The sequence below is a fragment of the Rousettus aegyptiacus genome, unplaced genomic scaffold (assembly GCF_014176215.1).
Source record: "Rousettus aegyptiacus isolate mRouAeg1 unplaced genomic scaffold, mRouAeg1.p scaffold_m13_p_12, whole genome shotgun sequence".
In the NCBI taxonomy this organism is placed as follows: domain Eukaryota; kingdom Metazoa; phylum Chordata; class Mammalia; order Chiroptera; family Pteropodidae; genus Rousettus; species Rousettus aegyptiacus.
In genome coordinates, this window is record NW_023416287.1 from 42,548,002 (window position 1) to 42,574,251 (window position 26,250).

The 26,250-nt window shown below is 45.8% G+C and overlaps 1 protein-coding gene across 2 annotated transcripts in view; it reads right to left on the minus strand.

Annotated features, from left to right (window-relative positions):
* Positions 1–5,597: 5,597 nt before the first annotated feature.
* ACSS1 (acyl-CoA synthetase short chain family member 1) overlaps positions 5,598–26,250 on the minus strand; it is a 64,564-nt gene continuing 43,911 nt past the window's right edge. The window contains exons 4-14 of one of the 2 annotated variants that reach the window (XM_016124545.2): positions 23,890–24,065; positions 23,345–23,497; positions 20,592–20,739; positions 19,132–19,269; positions 14,803–14,895; positions 13,470–13,582; positions 12,934–13,060; positions 12,072–12,199; positions 11,913–11,976; positions 8,411–8,529; positions 5,598–7,289 (exon numbers count right to left, since the gene is read on the minus strand). In XM_016124545.2, coding sequence (XP_015980031.1) covers positions 7,110–7,289; positions 8,411–8,529; positions 11,913–11,976; positions 12,072–12,199; positions 12,934–13,060; positions 13,470–13,582; positions 14,803–14,895; positions 19,132–19,269; positions 20,592–20,739; positions 23,345–23,497; positions 23,890–24,065 — 1,439 coding nt within the window. In that variant the 3' untranslated portion in view covers positions 5,598–7,109. The remainder of the gene's footprint in view (positions 7,290–8,410; positions 8,530–11,912; positions 11,977–12,071; positions 12,200–12,933; positions 13,061–13,469; positions 13,583–14,802; positions 14,896–19,131; positions 19,270–20,591; positions 20,740–23,344; positions 23,498–23,889; positions 24,066–26,250) is intronic. The other variant, XM_036229765.1, reaches the window with a different exon arrangement.

Consider the following 26,250-nt stretch of genomic DNA (forward strand, 5'->3'; position numbering starts at 1 on the left):
GTAAAAATCAACTGTTGTTTTTCTGCCATCCTGCTTTTCTTCCTTCTGCCCTGATGACTGGGCCCTGCCACTGGCTGTGGGGAGCTCACAGCTCCTCCAAGCAGAGCTGTTCAGGGAACTGGCCACTTTCTCACCTCCTCTTCCTCCTACAGGTAGCTCCAGCGGCTTAGAGAGACAGCTCCTTTATTTCTCCCAATCCATTGCCCAACCCCTAGGGTTCTGATCTGTGTAGATCTTATGCGCAGATCCCATGTTCAGACATGCTAGAATGTAGTTTGGATGTTTTTATTTTGTTGAGTTTTAGATGTTCAGCTATTGTTTCAAAGGGAGAGATCTAGGGACACCTCTCATTCTGCCATGTTTCCAAAGATCAATCCCAGATACTTTTAAAAGTCAAAGTTGAGCATCACTGATTAAAGTGAAAATAGGGAAATATATATATCATTCTAGCTTGTGGGAGAGATAGGACTCTTGAGTCCAGTATCCCTAAGATTGGAGACTGGAATAATCACCCCCACCACAACCCTGAAGGACTGCTCACCTACAGGAAACATCTCAGAGGCAGCTCTGGGCCGAGAGGCGCTGCAAAGACTTTGGCAAGGCCCTGATAAAACAACCCTCCTCTGGGCTGGGACCCCAAAGGGCTATGATTTGCCAGTGGGGGCACAGATTATGAGGAGGAATGGGCAGGGGGTGATTTCTGACATGATGACAAGTTTTCATGTCATGATTTTGCTGGAGATTACCTGGATTTTGTTTTATTAATTTATTAATTTGTTAATCTGTACATTTGTTTTATACACATTTCTATTTATGTTTGTTGTATGTTATATATTTGTTATATGTTACATGTACAAACACCTGGGAATTTTTAAAAGTCTAGATTCTCATAGTCTAGTCTCCTGAGATCCAAGCTCAGCAATTCCAAGATAGAGCCCAGGAACCTGTGTTTTCATTGAGCCACTAGGTGAGCCTAGGCCTTGGAAGCTTTGCCTGGTGACTACCACATGTTCCACAGATAGCAGCACATCATGAACTCAGGCCTCAGCAGAAGACTTGGATTTGGAAAGCCCTCTGGACCCAAAGAATCCACAACTCTTGGAATAGCGATCAGCATGTAACTGATTTAGAGCAAGTTCTGCAAGAAAATAGAATTTATTTTTATCATTGTCTCAATTACTTGAACTCAAGAAAGCAGAAATCTCCATCTAACCCAATAGTTTGGAAATAAAACATTAGCACAAGAAGTTGCTTCCCAAACATGATTCGATAGAAGATAATTTTATAATAAAATGTCTCTCTCGTGCCTTGAACATGAAAGTTATACAAAATGTCTTCATATGACCCAATCATAAAGGCTATTTCTGAACCAAAGTTCTGCATAGAGATAAAGCTCAAAGGTTGTAGCAAGTGTTGACTATAGCTCTCTAGGGAAATTGTTCCAGAAAAACATAGTGACTAGAAAAGTAATAGTTTGAAAATGATTTTATTGCTTTTTATTACTGCCTAATCTCTACCTCTATGTCTAATGAGTGATTTATAATACATCCTATTAGTAATTCCTAGCTCTTTAAGCTTCAGGATCAAGATAATCTTGTATCAGGTCTATTTCTATTATAATGGTCCTTCTATTTGTGATACCTTTCTTTTTCTATACTGTATAAGTTTCCATCTACAGTCTGTATTCTTAGACTATATCCACCAAAACAAAACAAAACAAAAAGCCACATCGGTAGAATAAGTTATTTTTGTCCATTCAGCCTGCTATAACAAAATACCATATACTGGGTAGTGTATCAACAACAGAATTTATTTCTCAATCCGGAGGTTGAGTAGTCCCAGTTCAAGGCTCAGGCAGATTCTGTGTCTGATGAGAGCCTACTTCCTAGTTCATAGGTAGCCATCTAGTTGCTGTGTTCCCACATGGTGGAGGGAGCAGGGGAGCTCTCTGGGGTCTTTTGTAAGGGCATTAATCCTATTCATGAAGGCTCCACCCTGATGACCTAATCATTTACCAAAGGCACCACCTCCCAACACTATCACCTTGGGTGTTCGGATTTCAACATATGAATTAGGGGAAGCACAACATTCCTGTCACTGCAACTGTCAAGCATAACTTTTGATACCATGGTGCAAAGATATGCTTGGATCTCATCTCAGTCTTGTTTCTGATGTAGCCAAATTGGAATCATCTTAAATGTTCATTAATAATGGTTAAATAAATGCTCAAATTCGATGGCTGCCCATAGACATTCATTACAAAGAATAAGATGGGTCCAGGTATACTGATGGGGAAATAGTCACATCATATTAGAAGAGAAAAAACAAGTACAATGTAATACATACAGATCTTGATGATTTATGTAAAATGCTTGGGTGAAATGTATGTTGGAATTCAGAATCTTTCACACTTTAGGAATAATATGCAAGACCTTCTCTTTGTGTGATAGCAGACTAGGTAACTGAGACTCACACTCTCAATGGGGACAATGATGAAATAAATATTTGCTAGAAGACACTGGAGAACCTGAACATGGTGAAGAATCACTCTGACCCGAAAGGGCAGAGGCCCGGGAAGATGAACCCAGTATAGGGGGGCTACTTTTTCCCTAAGTGCATTTGCAGTTGCCAGAGGAGAAGGTTGAGAGGCCAAGCCACATTTCTGACAGCTAACTCTTGAGTTAGATGGTTTGGAGACACATTTAACAAAATTCCTCGTGAGTCCTACAAGATCAAGCCACAGTTGCCCACAGTGCTGACTAACTCCTTCACTAATTCATATCTCCCGTTGCTAACACTTCTTCCTGGAATCACATTCCTAAGTAAATTTCCTGCATGCAAGCATTTACCTCAGGCTCTGCTTTCAGGACAGTCAAATCTAAGGCACTAACAGATATAGAAAATAGGATGTGAGAAATTCCAACATATAGGAAGTTTGCAGTCCTCAAAAAAAAAAAAAAAAAAGAGAGAGAGAGAGAGAGAGAGAGAGAGAGAATAGGCCAAAACTACATTTAAAGAGATAGTGATTGAGGTATTTCCAAAATTGACTAAGATGGACATCAAACCACAGATCTAAGAAGCCATACAGAGTCCAAACAGGACAAATAAAAACAAGGCAACTCAAAATAACACTAAAAAATGAAACAGACACAACTGATATTCAAAGACCCAGAAATGGGTCTTTACTTGGTTTGATCCTGTTATGCAGCAAAATTCCCAACGATGAAGGAAAACTTATATAACTCAGATTAGAGGTCACTTAAACTCAAATTGGCATCAACACCCCTCTTCACTTCCCAAAGAAATCAGTCTTCAGGAAGCCTTCCTCTTGGCCTGGATTTAGGATTCTTCTTTCCCCTTATTGAGAATAACAATTCATAGTGCTACTTAGAGGTTAACAGTAAGAGGCCTTAAAAAAATAAAACAATAAAGTAAAATAAAATAAAATGCTGTTGTGATTCCTCAAAGCTCTCCCAGGAAGGGGCCACACCTTTGATTTCAGCACAGGGTCAAGGGCGGAGCCAGACAAACTCCACCCAAACCCTAGCTTTGCCACTTCTCTCACCTCTTCTGGGAAGTAGAGACAGTATCTGCCTTGGAAAGTGGTATGAAGAAAGGGGTGATAGAATTGAGAATCCGCTCACAGCCTCCTTGCATGGGACACTCAGTAATGTGTTTCTTTTGTCATTTACCAATGTTCGGTATCTCGAGGGCAGTGGGTGCAAGTCAGCTCTGCAAGGACTAACACAGCTAATGTGATTCCACAGCCAAATCTCCACTTCTGTCAGGCTGAGGAAATGGGATAGACTACACACTACTTTATTTACCATAAACACAGCTGCTGTGGGTGAACCAGGGACAAGCATGTGCCTGAATCGCCTCTGATTTATTTTTAGATAAATGTTGTGCAAATCATGTTAGCCATGGTTTCTTTTCCCATTTTTATTTTTATATTTAATTGGCGCATATTTCCCTTTGGGAATCAATCATGTTGAAAGCTGAATTTTCCCTGTGAGCATGAACACAACTTTTGTTTTGTTTCAGCCACTTTAAATGTGAATTATTCTTAACAGGCACTGCCTAATTGCTTTTCTGAATCTGAGTTTATTTTGCCTTGGGGATTTATGGTTATTGTGAATGTAATATATTACACTGGCCTGAGATGTACTTAAAGTTCAAGATTAGCTGTCTCTGAATTCAGTCTAACTGTTCTGTGCTTCCACACCATCAGATGTCTCATTTCTGCTTTCACTGTAGCTGCCTGCTCTTCTCTGCTTCTCTGGCACTTTGATCTTTGTCAGGATGTTTCAGTGAAGACAAAATCCAAAGCAGGCCCAAGGATAGTGTGGGCCTGGTGTAGCTTCACCAGGCCTCTGTGCATCTCCCCTGGGCTCTATGTCTTCTGCATTGCTCTGTTCTCAGGCAGAGCATACCCTGTAGTGACTAAAAGTCTACATGATACTCATTTCCATGTCCTGTCTTGTTCTGTGGATGCAATAGCCTCTTGTTTAACAGTATCTACATGTCTGCTTCCCAGTGGCCCTGACAGTGTCAAATGGCCAGGCCAGAACCTGTCACTTAGGCCAGAGACCATGATGCTGGGAATGACCATCGCAAACCCCTTGACAAAATAGGGGACAGGATAGTCCCCAACATAAATCAGGGTGAGCTTACCAGAGAGGAGCAGAAAGGATAACCTGACCTGTTAAAAGTCTGTCTGTAAGCCTCTCATGATGCCCTGCTGACAAGAGTGTTGATACAGACTATTATTCCAGTAAGAGAGCCATCTTGCCACAATTTTCCACAGCACTCAGAGATGCACAAGTGTGGCTTTTCCCAGTGAGTTACCTTTTGGTGCATCCAGACTACCTCAGAAGGCACCTGGGAATCCCCCCAACATCCCTCCCCCCATCCCTGAGGTACAAGAATAAATATCATCCCTGAGAACAGCCATTCCCAGCTCCTGCTCTGGAGGTGGCTGGTGGCAGTGGGTCCAGGCTTTGTGGGAGCTGACCTGGACTTTCACATTCCGCCTCTCATGATACCAGTTCAATGTGCCCTTCTCGTAAAATCTGTTTCTGTCTAGTGAAGAATACGGAAAATATCATTCACCCACATCTAGAGTAAGGACTACTTGGGCTATGGGATGTCTCATAGGCAAGCTTGTGCTTCTCCTGTTTGCATCTGTGATATTGATTCAGCTGCCTAGAGATCTTTTTGTATCCTTATGTTCATCGATGTTCTAGATCAGCACTCACCACCAGACCCTGGTAGCTCTGTGTGGCTACTGGGCACTTGAAGTGTATTCATTGCCACTGAGGAATGGAATATTCCATTCTATTCTGTTTTTTTATTTATATCTAAACAGACACATGTGACTAGTGTATTGGATAGCATGATAATCTAGAGACAGGTAGGTTTACCAAATAACAGCCTAAGATAGGTGACCTCTTATTGTGTACTTCCTCCCTGTCAGATGATGGATTTTTTTTTAAGTGTTTTCTTTTGGGTAAATAGGCTCCTTCCAGTTTTGTCCTTAGAATATATTCAGCAACAAAGAATAGCATTATTTGATTAAAAAACATGAACCCACAGAAGAGAATGAATAAAATAAATCTTTATTTGAACTGCCATGCTGGTCATTCTGAGGCCCTGGTCACTGTTCAAGTTTATATCTAAGCCATTTCATAAACAGCACCATAACTACAGTCCGCCAAGTCCAGCACAAATGTGACAGGTCCAATGCAAAGTTCTCTGTGGCTGAGTGCTGCAACAACATACTGTCACTCTATATGTGTGTGCTATGGCCACCTGTTGGCTGTCACAGGGTACACGTCTAATCACCTGGAAGGCCAATACAGCTACGGTCCACAGTAAGTGTTCAATACCCCAGAAACCCCATGAACACATACCCAGGCGGAAGGCACTAAAGACTGGGGTAAAGACAAGGACAACCTTTCCCTGTCTTCAAGGGCCTACCTCAGTAGGCTATTTTCCCTTGCATTCCACGTCACTGGCCCTGGCATGCTTGGCTAATAAACAAACACTTTGTGACCTGATGATTTATATCACCTTGCTACATTAAGAGATTTAAGGCACATTGAAAGAGAGACCAGATTCAGAGCTTCAGCTCTCATCACTGGACCTCAATGGTTCTTACTCCTACCACAGAATGAAGGACAGGCAGAGTTTGCAAGGTTCTGGTTCTAGCCAAATCAGTGCTCAAAATCACCTGAGTTTTCATTGGCTTCCCAGAACCACCCCACAAATTTGGAGCAAGGTAACTTTCTACCAAGAGGCAGCCAAGGTAGGCGGGGGGGGGGGGGGGGGGCGGGGGAATCTTTCTATATCTCAGCTTGGAGAAACAGAACATGTGACTGGAATAGTTTTAAAACCAAAAGGTGAAAAAGATTACATTCATGTGATCACTTTAGGAACTGAGTTTCATTATACACAAACTAAGGGAAGTAGAAATACCAAAAAAGGATGCTGTAGGCTCGAGCATTCTCAAGAGCTGTGTTTAGACAGAGGTACAAACATTTCCAATTCAGATCTCCAAATATGCCGAACGATAACTAAATGTGCACCATCCAATCCTCTCCATGTTTTCCTATGCACGAAGGCAGGAAAGGAGATTTTCATAACTGTTACAGAGAGCATGTACAAGCAAGCTCACATTTTGTATGTATGCTTGAATGTTATTCTTCCAAAACATAAAAATAAAATATCTGCCTCTTGTATCTAGAAACAACTGGAAAAAGTATGACTGCTTCTAGTTTTCAATCATCTGAGTAGGCATGCTTAACTGGGTTTTTAACCTTCCTGTGCTGTCTAGAGAGGACACAGAAACAGAGACGACAGGGACTTTTCATTCCAGGAAACCAAACTCAGGAAAGTAGAATAAACAATAAGCACATCGGACAGTACCCTTGCACAGTTCTCCAATGAAAAGAAGGGAGGGGTTTTAGCATAGACTTCACATTAGGGGTAGCGTGGATTATGTGCTGGGAGGGGACTCTGCTCTAGGATGTCTAGGAATAAGTAAACTGAGAGCTATGTTCTAGAAGGATAAGTCAGGGGCTTGGACACTGGGTCTTGGTCAGAGCCCATCACTGACTAGTAGCTTTCTTGTCCTTGTGCCGCTGGTAGGCACTCAGTATTTCTGTGATGATGCTCGGGTCCTCCAGGGTGGTCGTGTCCCCCAGATCCTGAGTTCTGCCCAAGATTATCTTCCTCAAGAGCCGCCTCATGACTTTTCCAGACCGAGTTTTTGGAAGACGTTTCACTATCTGGGAAGGAAGGGGTACAGCATTAGAATCTGGGGTGGCACCCAAACTCCAGAAGCCTCTGACTGCACTGAGACAAGAAGGGCGCTGTTCAGGGGATAGTGGAGCCCTTGGTCTCTGGTTTCATCCTCCTACAATCTGGACCTGAAGCTGTAATCAACCCAAAGGGCAAGATCAACCATGAGTCATGCTGAAGCCTCCACTGGGCCAGGGTTCATCTGTACCTGGGTTCATCTCACTGCCAACACCTCTGTTCTCCCATCAGCTACACTAGTAAGGGCCCCCAGGTAGCAAGAGAACCAAGCACATGCCACAGCGCTTCATCTCCATTCCCTGCCCTGAGCTAGGGTCGGTTTTGTCTTATACATGATGTCAGAACTACTTAATGATGGGAGAACTGCTTAGTGTTTGAAAATTTAGCATTTTATGTTTTCAAACAGCCACAGCCCATTCGATGTCAATGGCAAAACATTAGAAGCTGTGTTTGGGCACTTAAATCGTGACCTGTCTTTTGAAAGAGTTCAGTTCATCTTAGGGAAGTTCAGGTCTCCCTGAAACTCTGGTCCCCAAGCCATAGTCTGACCATGTGCCGCACAGAGTGAGGCCTCAGAGGACTACTCCCAGACCAAGGAATGTCATGGGGAAATGCTAACCAAGAAAGGGATGAAAAGCTAACCAGTCTGAGAGGGTAGCCCGATTCTTCCACAGAACTGACTCCAACACAGACTCCCTCAGATGGGGTCTAGCGGCATCTCCTTTGCTGGCACCAGAAAAAGTATTCGGAAACCACGCAGGGGCTGAAGAACTCTGGTACTTTCCACATGTTTCTCTATTTAAAAACTCAAATTTTTTTGGTTCCTGTAACCAGTCTCCATATGCCAAAGTAAGAGAGAGTGTAATCTTGCCCAGTACTACGCCCTGAACCGGCAAGCTGAGCAAACTTCTGCCACTGCATCAATCTCCCTGCCTTTCTCCTGCTCCCTTCGACAATGCAACCATCCACTACCCTCACCTGCCACCCAGGAAACCAAACAGCTGTGTCAGTTTTGCTGCGATGTTAGTTGTGGGAAGTGAGAAGGCACGAGCCAAGCAGTGCAGTTGTACCTGAAGCAGAGTCCACTCACCAGAATCTGATCAGGCACGGCGTACTTGGCAATCTTGGTGGCCACTGTGGACCTTAGCTCACTTATCACCATATCTGAGTCACCTGCGTCATCTTTCAACACGATAAAGGCAAATGCAGCTGGAAGGAGAACGAAGTTTGGGGATGTATTAGCCAGGGTATTATACACAAATTGCCATAAATCCAAAGGATTTCAAATCATATGTTGGTGACCTTGTAGCAGCTGATTTCTTTAGCTGCAGCCCTCAAATGCATTATCATTTTCATTCAAAGTGGAAGTAATTCTGTCAGCTCCCCTGAATGTCCTAGGTGGGCGGGCATGCTTGGTTGAGAGCTTGCACCATAGCTCTGGTGTTGACTGGCTGTGTGTGTGGCCTTGGACACAGGACTTAACCTCTCTAACTATCCCCACACTTGTGAAATAGCCTGTAACATGGGCTCATAGGAGATTCACTATCAGCTCCCATGAGATGGTGCAAGGGAACATGGCACATGGCACTAATCTCATGCACATGTGTCCAGCACTGTAAGCACTAGCCACAGTGGACATCTATATTTCAGTTAAATTAAGTTAAAAATGTAGTTCCTCAATCACATGAGCCACACAAGCCAGTGGCTACTGTACTGACAGCACAGATAAAGGACAGTTCCATCATGGCAGAAAGTCTGTTGGGCGCACTGGCCAACTCATACTTTAGCATAGACACTACACTGTATTTGTTAATATCCTACCACATTCTAGAAAAGACTTACAGTGGCTCCCACAGGTCTCTAAATTCATTAATCTTGTATATGGGATCCAATTCTATTTTTTCTCCATAGAGCCGTCAGGCACTCATCCCAGTGCCATCTTGGACTGCCTGTCCTTTCCCCACTGATGTGCAATGTCCTCCTCTCATACATGAAGTTTCTTTATATGTGAAACTGTCTTTATTGTTTATTTGCCTGCTTATTCCTGTACTGTTTCCACCCTATCTTAATGAATTCTCCCTCTGGCATGTATCACCTAATGTACTATGTAGTTTCCTCATTGGTCATGTATGTTGTTTATTGTCTGTCTCTCCTTTCTACTCCCTAGCCCCTCCAGCATGTCACCTCTAGGGAGTAGAGACTTCTGTCTCTTTTTCTCGCTGTTGTGTCTCAGCATCTAGAACAGTGCCTGGGACATAGCAGGTGCTCAAAAAATATTTGTTAAATGCACCAATGAATTGCTTTCCTGAATAAGCTACAATCTGAAGAGACCTAGAGCCTTTGCCTAAAAGCCACCCACCCGCCACTCCCCATTTCCACCTGGCAAACACCTATTCATCCCTCAAAATCCAGTTCAGCTACCTTGCACTCTGTGAAGCCTTTCCTGACTCTGTCCATGAATGTAGCCATGGCACTTGCTATGTGTGAACAGTTGTTGGTTTTCCCCCAACCCTGAGCCCCATTTTTTTCTAGTCTTGGTATTTGAGATGCCAGATAGTTCAGGTTCACACCACAAGGGCTCAGAAGAAAAGGGCAAAGCCAACACCTGAGCCAGCTAAGGCGGCCCACTGAGAGAGGTCTGCTGTGGATTTAACTATAGTTAATTAAAATTTTAAAACCACAAAAGCAACACACACTGACCATCAAAATATAAAACATTATAAAATACAACTGCATCTCTCCTCCCTGCCTCTCTCCCTTCATGCCTCAAAAGGCAGTGCAGTATGATAGTTAGGAGAGACTGCTCTGGTTCCAAAACCTGGCTCTGCCACTTGCTAGCTATGTGGCTTTGCTACCTGTGTGTAAGTCACTTAACTACTCTGTGCCATAGATTTCTACTTGTAAAATGGGAGCTAACAGTACCTGCCTCATGGCTGTGAGTCAGGATTAAGTGATGACAGCCCCTGCACAGAACTCAAAATAGGCAGGTTCTGAGGGGCTGCTGGCTACTGTCCCCAGAACTAAATTTTAAAGTTAACTTGTAGGTGTATACTGCTACCTTTTAAACCTTAGTGGCATCACACTGGACATGCTGCTCTGGGTGTTTCCCCTGTGTCTCTACTTGGTGACCTTTCCTGCCAGTCACTTGTATCTCAAATGAGATAGGACTGAAATGACCCTCGATTGTTAAGTTCTCAGTAGAGATGGATCAGGAAAGCTGACACGGGGGATGAAGCCAGCTAACAGGCAGGCTAACAGGTGCGCGAGGCTGAGTTCAAGAACTGGTGAGATAGGCCAATGACAGAAACACAGCACATTAGTCCGATCAAGTGCAGGCAGAGGGAGTGGAGACAAATAAATATACAACAGCTTTTGAAGATGGCTTTAGAGCTTACCAAGAACAGTTAATGGGTTATTCCTGTATTACAAACGGACGGACAGATGCTCAAATTTATAAGAAATCAGGAAAATACATATCATCATAGTCATGATATATGAATTCTCCCCCACCAGCCTGGCAGACATTAAAAGACCTGACAATACCAAAGTTGCTTAGGATACCAGGAAGCAGTGCGGAGAGTTGCTGGTGGGAGCATGAAGTGGCCTGAGGCCTCTGAGTCACTCATGAGGACTTGTTACCATCTTCACCCCCTTCTAATCCCTAACAGCCCCCGACACATCCTAGTCTCATGTTAACAGAGAGAAAGCAGCCTCAAGGGCACATCCTTCTTATGCCAGCTGAATGTTCCTTTTTTTAGAGCACTGAAATTTAGAGAAAGTGGAATAAATAATGAACAGTGGTACACAAATGTAAAAAGAAGGCAGGTGATATTTGGGACACACTTGACACAGGATATTCCTGACAGCAGAAGAAAGAACACCCAAACCTAGGCCACTTGAAGGACAGTAGAGGCCAGTTTGCTTGGCAGTGCAGCACAGGGTCAGTGAGTATCTAGTTCACACCAGCCCAGGCATGACAACCCTCCAATGATCCTACCCCTTCCCAGACCTACCTGCTTAGAAACTGGCAGACTCTGGAACAGTGTGTCCTCAGTAAAGAAAACAATTCTGATCACTCGTTCTCCATTCTCCCTGTATGTCTCTATGCAGTGGGAACCACAGGTCAAATTCCTCCAGTCCCAGAGCAGCAGAAGAGCCTGCTCCATGGCAAACTCTGATCAGCCAGACTGGCTACAGAATTGACACCTGATGCTGTGCACAAGCACGTGCAAAGAGACGATTTAAGCAAGGCAGGGTACTTCATCATAAGGCCTCTGTAACAGGGCCACCAGAGATACTGTGGACAGAGAAGCGAACTCCCCACACTCAGCTGGGGCCAAACAGCTCAGAGCCACTTGTAGATGAGCGTCCTTAAAAGACAGTAGAGCTCGGGCATCTCAGAAATCTGACTCTAGTCTAACCGTTATGCCATTCAGGCTCCTTATCCAAAATCTCCACTTGCAAGAGAAGAAAACCAAGAGCTTCACCCATAAACACCCTGCCACCCTTCCTCCAGAGTCTGTTCTTTTTACAGAAGTGCCATGATGGGCACCAAGACCCAAGACTAGAGGAGCTCCTTCCATGGTGCTTACCTTCTCCTTTGATGTCGTGGGGGTAGCCAATGACAGCAGTCTCTGGCACTGCAGGGTGGCTGGCCTGCACAGAACAAAATGGCACCATGTATGGGAGGTGGAACACCTGACTCAGCAAATCACAGCTCCCCATCTGAGACCAACATGACCTGCACTCACCATTGCATCCTCGATTTCTGCGGTCCCCAGTCGGTGGCCACTTATATTGATGACGTCGTCCATCCGCCCTGTGATCTGGTAATAGCCACCCTTAGTTCGGTGAGCCCCATCTCCAGAGAAATAGTAGCCTGCACCATAGCAAGGGAATTCAGTGCCAGTACCTCCAAACCAGAACCCAGTAGGGCTCCCTTCCTTCCATAAGGGACACAGTGGGACCCATGTCCCAACCTCATTCTATAGAAGAAAGCTCCAAAACCCTGCACCCTGCTGACTTCTTGGTGCTGGCCCTCATTGCAACTCCTCATGGAGACACACTCTAGATGTGCTATTTGGCTGTGTGCTGGTGAAAGAGCAGATGCCTCTGAGACAGCAGAATGCAGTGAAGATTGCGAATGTCTGAGCAGAAGACATACAAGGAGCGGGCTCAAGTTTCCCCAAAAGTGAGTCTCATTTATAAGTTTGATACTGAAGACTATGGGTTCCAACAGGCACACTGTGTATATATGCTTCTAATCCAATGACACAAAAGCAAACTAGGAGAAAAAAATCAAAAGTAAACCAGAATAAAACTTGTAGCCATCATGATAGTTTTCCAAGATGGTTTCTTCACTCTTCGTTCTTAACAGCCTCAGGCATGCTGTCTCACTGAAGCATGAGGTCCCTGAGATAGATCTCTTCCCATTTTAGACATAAAGTCAGGGAGGTAAAGAGGGAGGGGGTGGGATTCAAAGCCATGCCTCAAAGGTGCCTGTCCTTAACCTGCACTACACTCACAGTCACCATGACCTTAGAAACGTTTTCTGAGCATAGGGTTCCAGCAGCAGGTGTAAAGGCATGACATAACCCACGTTAGCCAACTCACCTGGATAAGCCTTGAAGTAGGCATCCACGAACCTCTGGTGGTCTCCGTATATGGTCCTGGCCATGCCTGGCCAGGCCTGGGAGAAGCACAGAGCCCCAGAGACATCACCGCCCTCCAGGATGTTCCCCTGCAGACCCAGGAGATGCAAGTGTGAGAGAAGAGGCAGATTCTGGTTGAGAAGCAATGAGCTAACAATCAGCATCGTTCTCCTAATCAGTTGGTTTGAGGCAGAAAAATGACAAGTGTTCCCCAAAGGCAAGGTCCACAGCTTTCTCCTCTGCAATGAACCTGCCTCGAGAGGGCTTCTGAAGAGAACCTGGGCTCCCCACACGAGGCGATTTAATCTACTGTGTCTCTAAGAAGAGACTCTGCAGTGAATACTATGTGAAGACAGGCCTTTCTGCCACCTACCAGACCATGAGCACACATGACATGGGCAAGTGGGCAGAGGAGGCCAGGAAGGCAGAAAGGAACACCGGGGAGCTCAGTGGGGTGCACATTGAGGAAGGAGACACCCTTGTGAGGCCCTTACGTACCTTCTCATCCATGAGAGCTGGGACAATGCCAAAGAAGGGCCTCATCGCCATGCTGGGGAGAATCTCTGCCCCTTCTTCTGAGGGCCGTGGTGCGATGCAGATGCCACCTGTTTCTGGGGAGACAAAAGGAATGAAACGCTGATGGGCTTACAGGCTAGTGACAAGTTTATCCAGGCCATGTCATCAAGGGTCTGGGACAGACACACTGGCTAGTGCTCTCCCAGAGTGAGAGGTGAGCTAAAGTGCCCATTTGGGAGAAGGAGACAGCCCCCAGTGTCACAAGGAATTTTATCTGAGCCAAAACTAGACTTGTGTTCTGGTCTCCTCCACTGCAGAGTGGGAGTGGGGCCCAGACAGAGGGCACAGTCCCAGGTGCTGCAGCTCTGTGGCCCAGAGGGTGCTGCTTCTCCTTCTCTGAGGCCCTGCTTATCCAGCCCTCACTTCAGTAAGAAAGGCAGAGCCCACCTGCCTGCACAGCAAGATAAAGCATTGCTTCTGGACCAGTGCCCATTCCATACGGAACAACAAAAACAGATGTCCACAAATTCTGTTTTCACATTATTTCTCTGGCAGTTCCCTCTATCAGCCTGCATGGAAACACCTCAATAGGCTTAGCTGTAATTTCAGTCCTGTGCTCTCCTGAATAACTGAAAACTGGGCTATTTAGAATGTCCCATTTTCTGGCTTCTCAAAAGATGAGAGAGACCTCAGCCACATCAGAAGTGGTCTCCTGCCCCAAACATTCTAAAAAGTCAAATACTCAAGAGAAGATGGGGAAAATCTGAACAAAATGCTACAGAGAAAACTCCTTTCCCACTAAAGTTTAGATTTAGACTTACAGTCCCTTAAACAATAGGGCCCATCCTCATCACATGTACTTACATTCAGAAAGTGACCCCTCTGAGGAAAGTGAACATTTAGCTGAATACTTACTATATGTCAGGCCTTGAGCAACATGTATTAGTGGTATCCCCTCATTCCATCCTTACCCAGGGTCTGGAAGGAGCACCCCAATTTTACAAATGAGAAAACCAAGGCTCAGAGAAGTTATTACACATCCCATGTCCTACAGCTGCAAAATAGCAGCCACCAGGCTCTACCTCCGAGCTTCCTTGGTCCGTATGTCAGGTTTTCAACAACCACATCTGAGGGCTGAGGCGCGGATGGTGTTGCACCGGCACAGCCTCACACCTGACCCCTGCACTTGGTGCTTAGCTATATGTTCTCAGTGCACTAACATGAAAGCACAGCTGCTGGGGGAGGAACCCACCAGGTAAGCCCTGCACCTGCTTCCCCAGCATGCCCTGACCCTCCTCCTCGAGGACGCGCTCACCTGTTTGCCACCAAGTGTCCACCACTGTACATCTGCTGTCCCCTACCACCTTGTGGAGCCACTCCCAGGCCTCTTGGTTGATTGGTTCTCCCACTGAAAAAGAAAAAAGATGTTACCAGACCTCAATAAATCTGACACTAGAAGGACTAGATTATTAAGGGGAAACAGATATATAATTTTCCTGAAAGACATAAAAGGAGATATTAAAAAGCAGTGAAATCTGCCACAAATTATGGCCATCAAAGAAATAAAAATTACAATGAGATATTTTCACCATTAGAGGGTTAAAAATAAAAAAAAAATTGACAAGAACGTGGGGAAAACAATATCACATGCACTATAGGAGTATAATTTGGTATGGCAATCTTGGGGAGTAATTTGGGTATTTCTCAACATCTAAAAGTGAATGATACAACTACTTTGGACAACCTTTTAGGGCAGATTATACTAAAACTAAATATAGGTTTATCCTATTATTCAAAAATTTCACTCTTGGCACACACCCCACAGAAATGAGTGCATATGTCCACCAAAAGTGGACACGTACAAGGACATTTACAGTGGCCAAAATTTAAAACCTATCTATCAAGAGTGGAATAGAGAAATAAAGAGTGCTGAACTCATGTACTGGAATACCATACAGTATGAAAATCGGTAAGCCACTGCTACGCTCAGCAGGGATGAACCTGAGCCACAGCCCTGAGCAACCGCAGCAGGCACAAGAGTAATGCATGGCGCACAAGCCCATGTGTATGAAGTTTAACAACAAGCAAATCAATCCACACTGAGAGCAATCAAGTAGTAGTCATGGTTGAGGGCTCCTGACTGGGAGGGGGCATAGGGGAACATTCTGGACTCTGAAAATTTCTACAGCTTAATCTGGGTGTGGTGATACACACACACACACACACACACACACACACGCACGCACGCACACATATATATACACATATATGTATGTGTATATATATGTATGTATAGATATATAGATATATAGATATAGTGTGTGTGTGTAAATAGTTCTCAAGCTGAACACCTGGCATTTGTGCTTTTCACCATATTTTACACCTCAATAGAAAGGGGGAAGTGTTCACACCCTACGACTTATTGCCAGTTCCCAGTACCTACCTACTATGGTCTGAAGGTGTGTGTCCTCTAAATTTATGTAGGAATCCCAGCTCCTAAAGATAATGGAATAGGAGGTGGGGCCTTTGGGAGGTGCTGAGATCATGAGGGTGGAGCTCTCAAAAATGAGATTTGGGTTCTTATAAAAGAGACCCTGCAGAGCCCCCTCCCACTTTCACTACATGAGGACAGTGCAAGAAAGCACCATCTGAAATAGCAGAGGGCTCTCACCAGAACTTAACCATGCCCATGCCTTTATCTTGGGCTTCCTAGCCTCTACAACAGTGAGAGATAAATTCCTGTTGTTTATAAGCCTCTCAGTCTGTGGTTTTGTTATAGCAACTGGAACAGCTAAGACACTACCCTAATAAAACACCCACACCAGATTAGAATTCAGCCAGAACTAGCAGATTTAGACATAATGTTGCTAAAATACCAAAATACTCTCATGCCAGTTGCCTCTTTATCAGGAGCACCCACGATGTAGCAGTTAACCAAGACCTTTCCTGGCTGTAGTCTCCCATGCTGGTCATACAAGTGGCTGGGTGTTGTGTGTATCACTTCTGCACTCACACATGCCCAAAAAAGAGTCAGGAAGATCCCATTGCAGCACTGGCTGATACTGAGAAACTGCCAACAGCCACAATAGCCAACCACAGGGACATGACTGCAAGGACCATGGCAATCCACACAAAAGGGTATTAGCAAGTTTTCAAACAAGGGGGCAGAGCCATATGGAAATCTCTGCCTATTGTTGAGTTAAAATAAACATCACAGGATAATAGTACGGCTTGATCACATTCATGTCAAAGAATCATCTCAAAGCTGAGCTGTGTTTCTGCATAGGAATATAACTTTGAAGAAGCTGCCAGAAAGTGAACAAGCAATCGGGTCCCCTGGAGCAGCATTCATGAAGGATAGCCAAATTACCGAATTTTTCTTTTTACAATAAGAATATATCTGTGCATTACTTGTAAAATTACAAGTTAAAAAAAAAATTCAAGAAAGATATATCTTGGGGTAGAAGTCGAGTGAGGAGCTGGATTCTGCCAACTGAGTAAATGAAATCAACACACCCAAGTCTGGAGAGCTGTGAGGGCTAATCCAGCTGCCTAGAATGGTCCTGAGCTATGACTGCAGCAGACCAACACAAAGCTGGCCCTTGTCAGATAGGAAGTATACTGGTCCCTAGTGCTGCTCGGTGCCCCATGCAAGGAGTTGCCAGGTATTTTTCGCCAGCCTGTCAGCACTGCCTACTGATAACCTGGTCTTTGGGAAACCCCTACAAGGTTCTGCTATTGGCACTGGTCATATGGCAGCAATATGACCCCCAGACAAGCAAAGTACTCAGAGCCCAGCTGAACCTCATGTGAGCTCCCTGGGGCAAAAGAGTCTCTGCATGCATCAGTGGTACCTGATCCAAGAGAGGGTCTGGTCATGACTTTTATGGAGGGAGAACCACAGGGGCCTTGGGGGACCCCTACCTGAGGCAGCTTTCTGCAGAGACCGATACCCCACTCTAACATAGCTGCTAGAGCACCTGAAGTGCTCACAGTATGTGCCTTGTCATTTGGGTCTTGTGAGCTTTCCTCAGCAACTAAATCCCACAAGTACACATGGCAAATCAAACCTCCCTCCACCCCTGTCCTCACTCAACTCCCTAGGCCCACTCAGGTGACCTTGCAGACAACGCCTGGAGAACCTGAGATGTTTCAATGGCCCTGGACACCCTTCTACATGCTTTCGGTCCCCACCTGCTACGTAGCCCAGAGTGTAGGGACACATCATGAGTCCTCCCCATCCACATGGGATCCCAGTCAGGAGTACACAGGCCTCACCTCCACAGCACCAACATGCCAAGAGAGGCAACTCAGACTCCCCACCACCTAGCACATAGCCTAAAGCACTTTCTGCTGCCCCCACTTAGAAAATTCAAAGGGCTTGTTCATTTAGAAACAAACTGACACTGACCACCAGGCAGGCTCTGAGCAGAGAGGAGCCGGTTGCAAGAAAACGTGGTTTTCAGGCAGCGCTACCTAATGGCTTCTGTCCCAGAGAAGCCAGAGTCTCGGGTGGAGCCCTCAGGGCATCATCTGTTGTGAAGTTGTGCTCAGCTTCACAACAAGCCATTATCCCCCACCTGACCTGCTGTGTCTTCCTGCATGTGGGCACAGCAGCGCTAAAGACACAGATGGCTGTGACTTCTGTGAGCTCACTGCCTGGTCAAACGGTCAGCATGAGGAAAGATATCTCAGTTAGAGTCAGGTCATCTAAGAGCTGACAACCTGAGGTGCAAAGAAGCCAAGGAAATCCCCAGGAAACGTAGCACAGAGAGGGGCCTAGACGGAGGGTCAGGCCCCTGAGAGGTGGTAGGGGGCAGCAGGGTGCTTGCTGCAGGCACAGCAGGCAGAGCAAACCAGGCCTCCAAGTCCTGTACCAGCACTGCATGCCCTCGTTACTGACAAATAAAGCATGCACACTGTCCTTTTCAAAGGATGCACTGGCAGAAAGACAAATCCCTGGGGTACCTGCCCCAAATGCTCTTCCTCCATGAAAAACCACCAAGCAGATCCTTGTATTCACCAAGGAGCATGGAGGGCCTCCTGCCTTGTTTTCCTTCCTGACCACACCTGACAACATGTGGAGGAGCAGAAATGAAACGCATCATGGAAAAGCAGAGGGGAACAGGCAGGACTTCCTAGTACCAAATGAACAAACCCCATGTCACCTTTCCCAAAAGTTTTCATGTGACTTGGCAACATCTATCAACACTATGAAGGGAGGTTAACTTTGATCTGGCAACTACCTGCCTGGAAACATCCAAACGAGAGCAGCACACAGCACAGAATGGGAATCATCGGCGCCCAACATCAGAGGAATGCTGAGTGAACTGCAGTTGACTTCCACAGGGCAATCCCGTGCAGCCACCAAGAAAGGACCCAGGGCTTACCGAGTTGGTAAGGATTCATAACAAAGATTGAGCACAGAACTGAGGCTCAGATAGTGCCTGGAATGCTGTGCCCCAGACTGTCAACAGCTGTGGTCTCCAGGGAGGGGCTGACCACTGCTTCCTACTCAATGCAGCCTGGCATTGTTTGAATTCAAAGAAATGGCCATGTAGTTTTCATGGTTAAAAGCACTTAGAAGCCCTCACTGGCTCTGACAGATGACATGCATTCCCTCTGACTGCAGAGTGGTATTCACCTGAACCCAGGGTCCGCAGGGAGGAGCGGTCGTACTTCTTCACCCAGGCATCACCATGTTTCAGCAACAGCCGGACAGCCGTCGGGGCACCATAGAACTGATTGATCTTCAACCTCTGCACCATCTCCCAGTACCGACCTACAAAACAGCCCCAATTCAGTCAGTCTGAGAGTCCATCAGACATACCTATTTTAACCTAATTTAGAGATAAGTTAACAGCACTGGGTACTAAATATGTGCAAACAACTGCATTGTTCACAAAAACGGGATTCAACATCTGTCACTGGGATAGAAAGGGAGGCCCCTGGGAAAGGGTTCACTGTGGCAGTCATCCTGCCCACCCCCATTCCCATCTATTGGCAGGCCCATTGGCAAACAGCCTTCATCTGGCCCTGGATAGCTGCATTCGCATGGTGTACCCACATTATATGAGGAATAAGTTAAAAGAATGTTACTCTGAATTTAAGAATAAGCCATGTAGCATTAACATAGAGCTTGTGTTCAGTTGCATTTAAATGGTCTCTAAAGTAGTAACTGGTGCTTCCCCTGGAATAGTGTGGCCAGGCCACCACTGTGTGCTCCCCAGGGAGCAGGACAACTACCTGGCACACACTCACCTCATTTCCCGGAAACCCCTGAAACTCACCACCATCACCCTACACACAGGGAGCTGATCTTCAGGTGGCTGAAGTGACATGCCTGCAACTGCACCTTAGACATGGCTCTTACTCCCCTGGCTATGCCCCCTACACGTTCTTCCTACAGAGGATCCAGAGCCACTGCGCCCCAGTGGGAGGCTGGAGAAGAGCCCGGAGAGGTGACAATGATATTCTATGCACTTAACTGTCAGTGCTATGGGACAGATGGTTCCTCTAGCAGGGCCACTGCTATTCAATTACATTAAAACAAATACTTGGGGACACTGTGCTGAGTGGGAGGAAGATACCAAGGTGAGCAAGACACGGCCACAGACTCCAAATGAAATCAATTCATGGAGGTAGCTTCAGCCACACTTGACATACTCTGATGGAATAGCCCTGAAGACACAAGTAGCCGGCTGTAAAAAGCCCCCTCTGTCTAGGGGAAACTGAGGAGGTCAGTTGGCCTGGCTTCGAGGGAGGATTGGATCTAGTCAAGTGGCCATAGAGGTAAGAGAACAGTGCTTTCGGTCCCTACCTGCTGCCTAGCCCTTGAAGGGAAGATCCGAGGCAGGCAGTTTGTTAGAGAACACTGGAGTGGGCAGTCTTGGGATGGCTTTCAGTGCCAAATTGGACCCCCTTCTATTGCTCATCTGATCTTACGGTAGACAGGTCCCCAGTCCTGGTCCACCTGGCAGAGTGCAAGGCTCAGCACTATACGATGGGACCACAAAACATAGCCAAGCCAGAGTGAAGGCCCCCACTCCATCCTCCTTCCTCAAGCATCCTCTTGGAGATGCTATTTGGGTTCCCAGTCCTCACCAGGATCAGGGTAAACTGGGGTGCTCTCAAAGAGGACACTGGTTGCTCCATTGCAGAGGGGCCCATATACCACATAGCTGTGTCCTGTGATCCAGCCGATGTCAGCCACACAGCCAAAGATGTCTCCTGGCTGGTAGTCAAACACAAGCTGCGGAAACAGGAGAGGCAGTCAGGGGACCATCACCCCACATTCCCACATGTCACTAAGCATGTTCTTTAACTGTGAGATTCAGGTGCTCCAATGACCACCGAAAGCAAAGGAGAAGTACACTGTGGTGGCTTCATGGAGTCACAGCAGTGAAAAGATGGAGTCACTAGTACACACAACAACACACTGACTCTTGCAGAGGACAGTGAAAGAAGCCAGACCCCAGGTTGTATAATGTATGAGCCCCAGCTTGACAAAGCTGATCTGTATGCAGAGGTCACACCAGAGTTGGTCTTGCTGGGCCTTGTGAGTAGTGTGTCAGAGCCTTACAGGAGCTGAAGATGATTCCATGTCCTGATACAGGTGGTGGCCACACATGTACTCACAGGTAAAACTTCATCTACTCCTATGTACAAGGGCATCTTCCTGCATTAAGTTATGCCACAATTTTTTAAATCCCTTAAAAACTGCAAAACATGAAAGCTGAAAAGACCGAGAAATGCCTCAAGCATCATCAGCTTCTAAGAGCCTGAGAGGAGTGACACAGATGTCTGCAGCATTCTTGTCAAAGGGCCCAAACTGAGCTCAATCCCATCTCAGGATCTAACTAACTGCCCTTTGCAGGAAACACGAAGGCCAGCCAGGGTCACCAGGGCCACCAGGACAAACAGCCAAGTGCTACAACAGACAAAGTTTCAGAAAATAGAAGGGATAAAGGGAAAACTATACATTTAAAAAGGCTTAAAAGACATATCAAAAAAAAGACAGTGGCACGGGTAAGCTGTAGGACCTAGGGATGTACATCCAGGGGTCAACTAGAGAAAGGAAAACACAAGCGGCGATGCTGTAGAACAGGGGTCCCTAACCCCTGGGCCATGGACTATACTGGGCTACACAGCAGGAGGTGAGTGGCAGGCGAGCAAGCAAAGCTTCATCTGTATTTGTAGTCGCTCCCCAGAGATAACTTCACCACCTCAGCTCCACCTCAGATTATCAGGCATTAGATTCTCACAGCACCAGTTGCTGGTGCTAAAAAGGTTAGGCACTGTTGCTGTAGAAGTCAGGATATGGGGAAGGGGCTGAGGGCAGATGGGCTATGAAGGGGCTTCTGTGAGGCTGGCGACATTCCATTATAATAATTCATTAAGCCCCACATTTGATTTGGATGGTTTTCTGTATATGTGTTCTATTTCAATATTTTTTTAAATTGGCGGGCAAATGGTTCCAGTCTTCTGCTGCCAAAGACAAATGCTGAGATTCTCCAGGAGTTTCTAGACAGCACAGTAATGGGCCCTGTGCAGCCATATTGGTTGGAGCGGGGGGTCAAGGGGGTGGCTGGGAGTGGAGGAAAGCAGGGATACTTTTAAGAATGATTGCACTTTCACTGTCCTGTTGTCTGAGCCCTGCTTAGATGAGCCTCGTCTTTCCAGTCACCTAGTCAGATAGTTCTCTTTGCTGCTAGCACCTGCTGGAGCTGAGTTTTACCTTCTGCAAAAGAGAGGGTCTGGTCCACAGATTATACATCAAAATCCAATCCCACCTAGAAAGTGTCAGCCACTTCTCAAGGCAACCAAGGATGCCATGATAAACTGCAACCCCCCCCCCCCCACATTTAAATGAGTACTGATTTCTAAACTCTTTATTGGGATATAAAAACGTGTCACAGTGTTTGCTTTATAATCCCTATAGCAGGGGTCTCCAACCCCTAGGCCGCTGACTGGTATCAGTCCACAGCCTATTAGGAATGGTGAGGTGAGTGGCGGGCGGGCGAGTGAGTGAAGCTATATCTGTATTTGCAGCCGCTCCCCAGCGTTAGCATCACCGCCTCAGCTCCACCTCAGACCATTAGGCATTAGATTCTCATAGGAGCACCGACCAGTCCCTGTTGCCAAAAAGGTTAGGGGCCACTGCCAAAAAGGATAGTCTACTGTAATATCATTTCTACACACTATATTTAATTTTCTTTATAAAAGCAAATCTTTTTTTTTTTTTTTTACTTTTAAAACATGGTCCCAGTGAGTAGGGCCTAGAGGCCACAACACTTTCAGAGACCCATGAAAATGTTTTACTTTCCTTTAAAATCAGAAGGAAAAAGAAAAATCTTTTAAGTAAAAAAAAAGTTTTCATATATAACAGTAATATATTCATCTTTATACCAGATCAGTTATAAAATATAATTTTTGACTTTTTTTTTTTTTTTATAGAGGAAGGGGCCCAGGAAGGACCTGAGCATCAGAAGGCGACCCTGCCATTGAGCACGTCAGAGCTGGTGAGGGCCAGATTCCTGCAGGCCATTGAGCCAATAGATGATATAGGTATAGGTGCAAAGGGCTAAAGGCCAGCAGTAAGATTCAAGTTTGGGACCTGGACTCTTCCAGCAAGGACAGGAACACAGCTCCCCTGCCCACACTCTCCACTAGGCTAGTGCCACAATTCATAGCAGCCCTGCTTATGAGCACCCTGCAGGAAAACATGAGCACCTCGTACTCACAGAAACTGCTTAATAACAGGAGGTCTAGCCCTAGATCCAGCCCCACTTAGTCCCCTGCCCAGGCCCACCAGGAAATTAGCACCTCGTACCCTCCACCAACCACTGAGGCCATACCCTGTGTGTCAGGGCGACATACAGAAGGTAGCCCGCCTGGGTGTGCACAAGACCCTTGGGTGTCCCGGTGCTCCCGGAGGTGTACAGTAGGAAGAGCATGTCTTCACTGCCCATGCTCTCTGGGGCACATACAGGGTCCTCCTTGGCCATTTCCTGTAAGAGGGGGGGAAAAAAAAAGAGCACCACCCAGGGCAGTTAGCCTCTCCCCTTCATTCAGTTTCTTGAGAACAACTCTCCTCGGCCACTGTAAGACTCGGCAGACTGGATCAGAGCTCACCTTCTCTGGACTGCCCTAGTTCAACTCCAGATGTAGAGAGGATGCAAAATAAAAGGATAAATCCAACCATTTCTGTTATATTAACTGTTTCTCTGTTTGTGGTTATTTGAGTTCCATCTTCCCAACCATGATGTAAACCCATCAAATATCACAGGGGAACCCTGGACACCTCTAGAGAACCTAGATTCAGAAACAGTCTAACAGGACTCAGACCTAGTTAACCAAATAATAACCTCTCTTCAAACTATACAATGTGAAGTAAACCCACCTGCTCAAGGGGGACATCCAGATTCCCCATGTGGACCTTTTTATCCGTCCTGTGAGCCACCAAGACATACTGGATGGTTGGGCAGTGCTTCACGGCTTCGTCCACTATCTCTTTCAACTCCACCACGCGCCCTCCCCGGAGTCCTTGGTTGAAGGTGATAACCACCTTGCACTTGGCTAATAGAGACAATGGACATTTCTGATCAGTTTCCTCCCAACTTTAACCCTCACAGCCTAGGCTGGCAGCAGCACATTCCAGGCCTAAGGTGGTGACAGAGAAAGTTCAATCTTGAGTAAAAGAATCAGCAAAAAAGCAAGGGGTATGACTGCTTTTCAATCTTTGTTCTGAGTGCAGAAGTGACAAGCATTTTCTCAGCTCTATAGAGGAGCAGGAAGTAACTGGAGATGTTACTTTGAAGCTGAACTCTTTGAACCTTCTATCGTTCCTTCCCATATACCTTGAGGGCTTTCCCAGGTAAGAGGCCATACATCACCCCCAGGCACAGTCACCATGAGGTAGAGACCAAAGAAGTTGAGCAGCCAGATACTAAGCCCCAACATGTCCAGTGTGGCCTCTGCAGGATTCTGGGCCAAACTGCTAGAGAACAGAGACCACACCCTGGGTGGATGCCAGGAGCTGCCAGCCCCCACACTCACCTTCATGGGAAGGCCCTCCAGGCTCTGCATCTGCTCTTCAATGACCCAGCCAGACTCAGCCAGGCCCAGGGTAATACAAGGATGGTTCAACATATGAAAATTAATCAATGTATTATAGCACATTAATAGAATGAAGGACAAAAATCACATCTCTATTGATGTAGAAAGAGTACTTAACAAAATCCAACACCTTTTCATGATAAAAATAATGAACTATGAATAAAAGGAAACTTCCTTAACCTGATAAAGGGCAACTATGAAAATTAGCAGGTAACATCACACTCGGTGGTGGAATACAGAAAGCTTTCTCCCCTAAGATCAAGAACAAAACAAGAACATCCACATTCACTACTGCCATTCACCATTGTTATAGAAATTCTAACCAGAGCAATTAGGAAAAAGAAAAACAGAAAAAAAGAAGCATCCAGATCACAAAGGAAGAAGTACAACTATCTCTATTCACAGATGAGGTGATCTTATCTGTAGAAAATCCTAAGGGATCCACAAAGAACTACTAAAGCTAATAAGCAAATTCTTCAAATTTGCAGGATACAAGAACAACACACAACTCACTGTATTTCTATACATTCGCAATGAACAATCCACAAAGGAAACTAAGAAAACAATTCCATTTACAAAAGCTTTCAAAGAATAAAATACTTAGGAATGAATTTACCAAAAAGTTGCAAGACTTATACACTGAAAACTACAAAAAGTTGCTAAAAAAAAAATTAAAGAGCACATAAATAAATGGAAAGACATCCATGTTCATGGATTGGAAGACTTAATATTGTCAGTATGGCAATATTCTCCAAACTGTTTTACAGATTCGGCATAATCTTTGTCAGGTGACTCCCTGAAACTCCAAAACACCCAATTCACAAATTGCCTAGTGGCAATTTTGGTTGGTTACTGGGCAAGTAGCCCCAACAGGTGCTCTCAACAGGAGCTTCCTTCAGCAGCAATCAACAGGCCTCTGCTTGCGCAACGTGGGGGATACTTTCAGTGGTGGGCAACTAGCAATACCTGTAATAGTTCTGAGCAAATCTCAGGAGTCAGCAGCTAGCCTCAGGGTGAGCAGAGACATCTGCAACTGGCCAGAAGCTCAGCACTGGTGACAAATCTGAACCTGCACCAATCTGGGGAACACTACTTGTTCTACCCTGGTGACTTCCTGAGGCTCCATCTCATTCATCTGCTGAGACTTTCAGATAGCTGTCAGACAGCCTCAAGCCAAGAGGTGCCCGGACCTTTTGTTGAACTGTCCCAGATCCAGTACTAGTGGCAGTCAGCCTCGGGTCACGGCATGGCCTCTCCCACATACCTCCAAGTCCAGCTCAGTTAGTAACCAAATATAGATAGCTTTGTAGCTCCTACCAGGTAGCCACTGGCCAGTCACAGGCAGCTGACTGCAGCGTGCACTAAAGCCCCTTACAGGGGCTCCAGAACCAACACACCCAGAGCCTAGCATTAGAGTTCAACACAGCACCACCTGATTAGCTCCCTACAAGCATCACACCTAAATAGTGGTCTCAACAGGCACACAAAACTGCTGGAGTAAACCACACTCTGTGGGGTCAGCCCACACAGCAGCTCATACGTTGTGGGTATCACCAATTCTCTAGCCAGTCAGCCTAAGAGTCAATTCACTAATGTGCCTCAAATAATCAAGGTTCAATGATAACAGAAGGGCACGCACACAAGA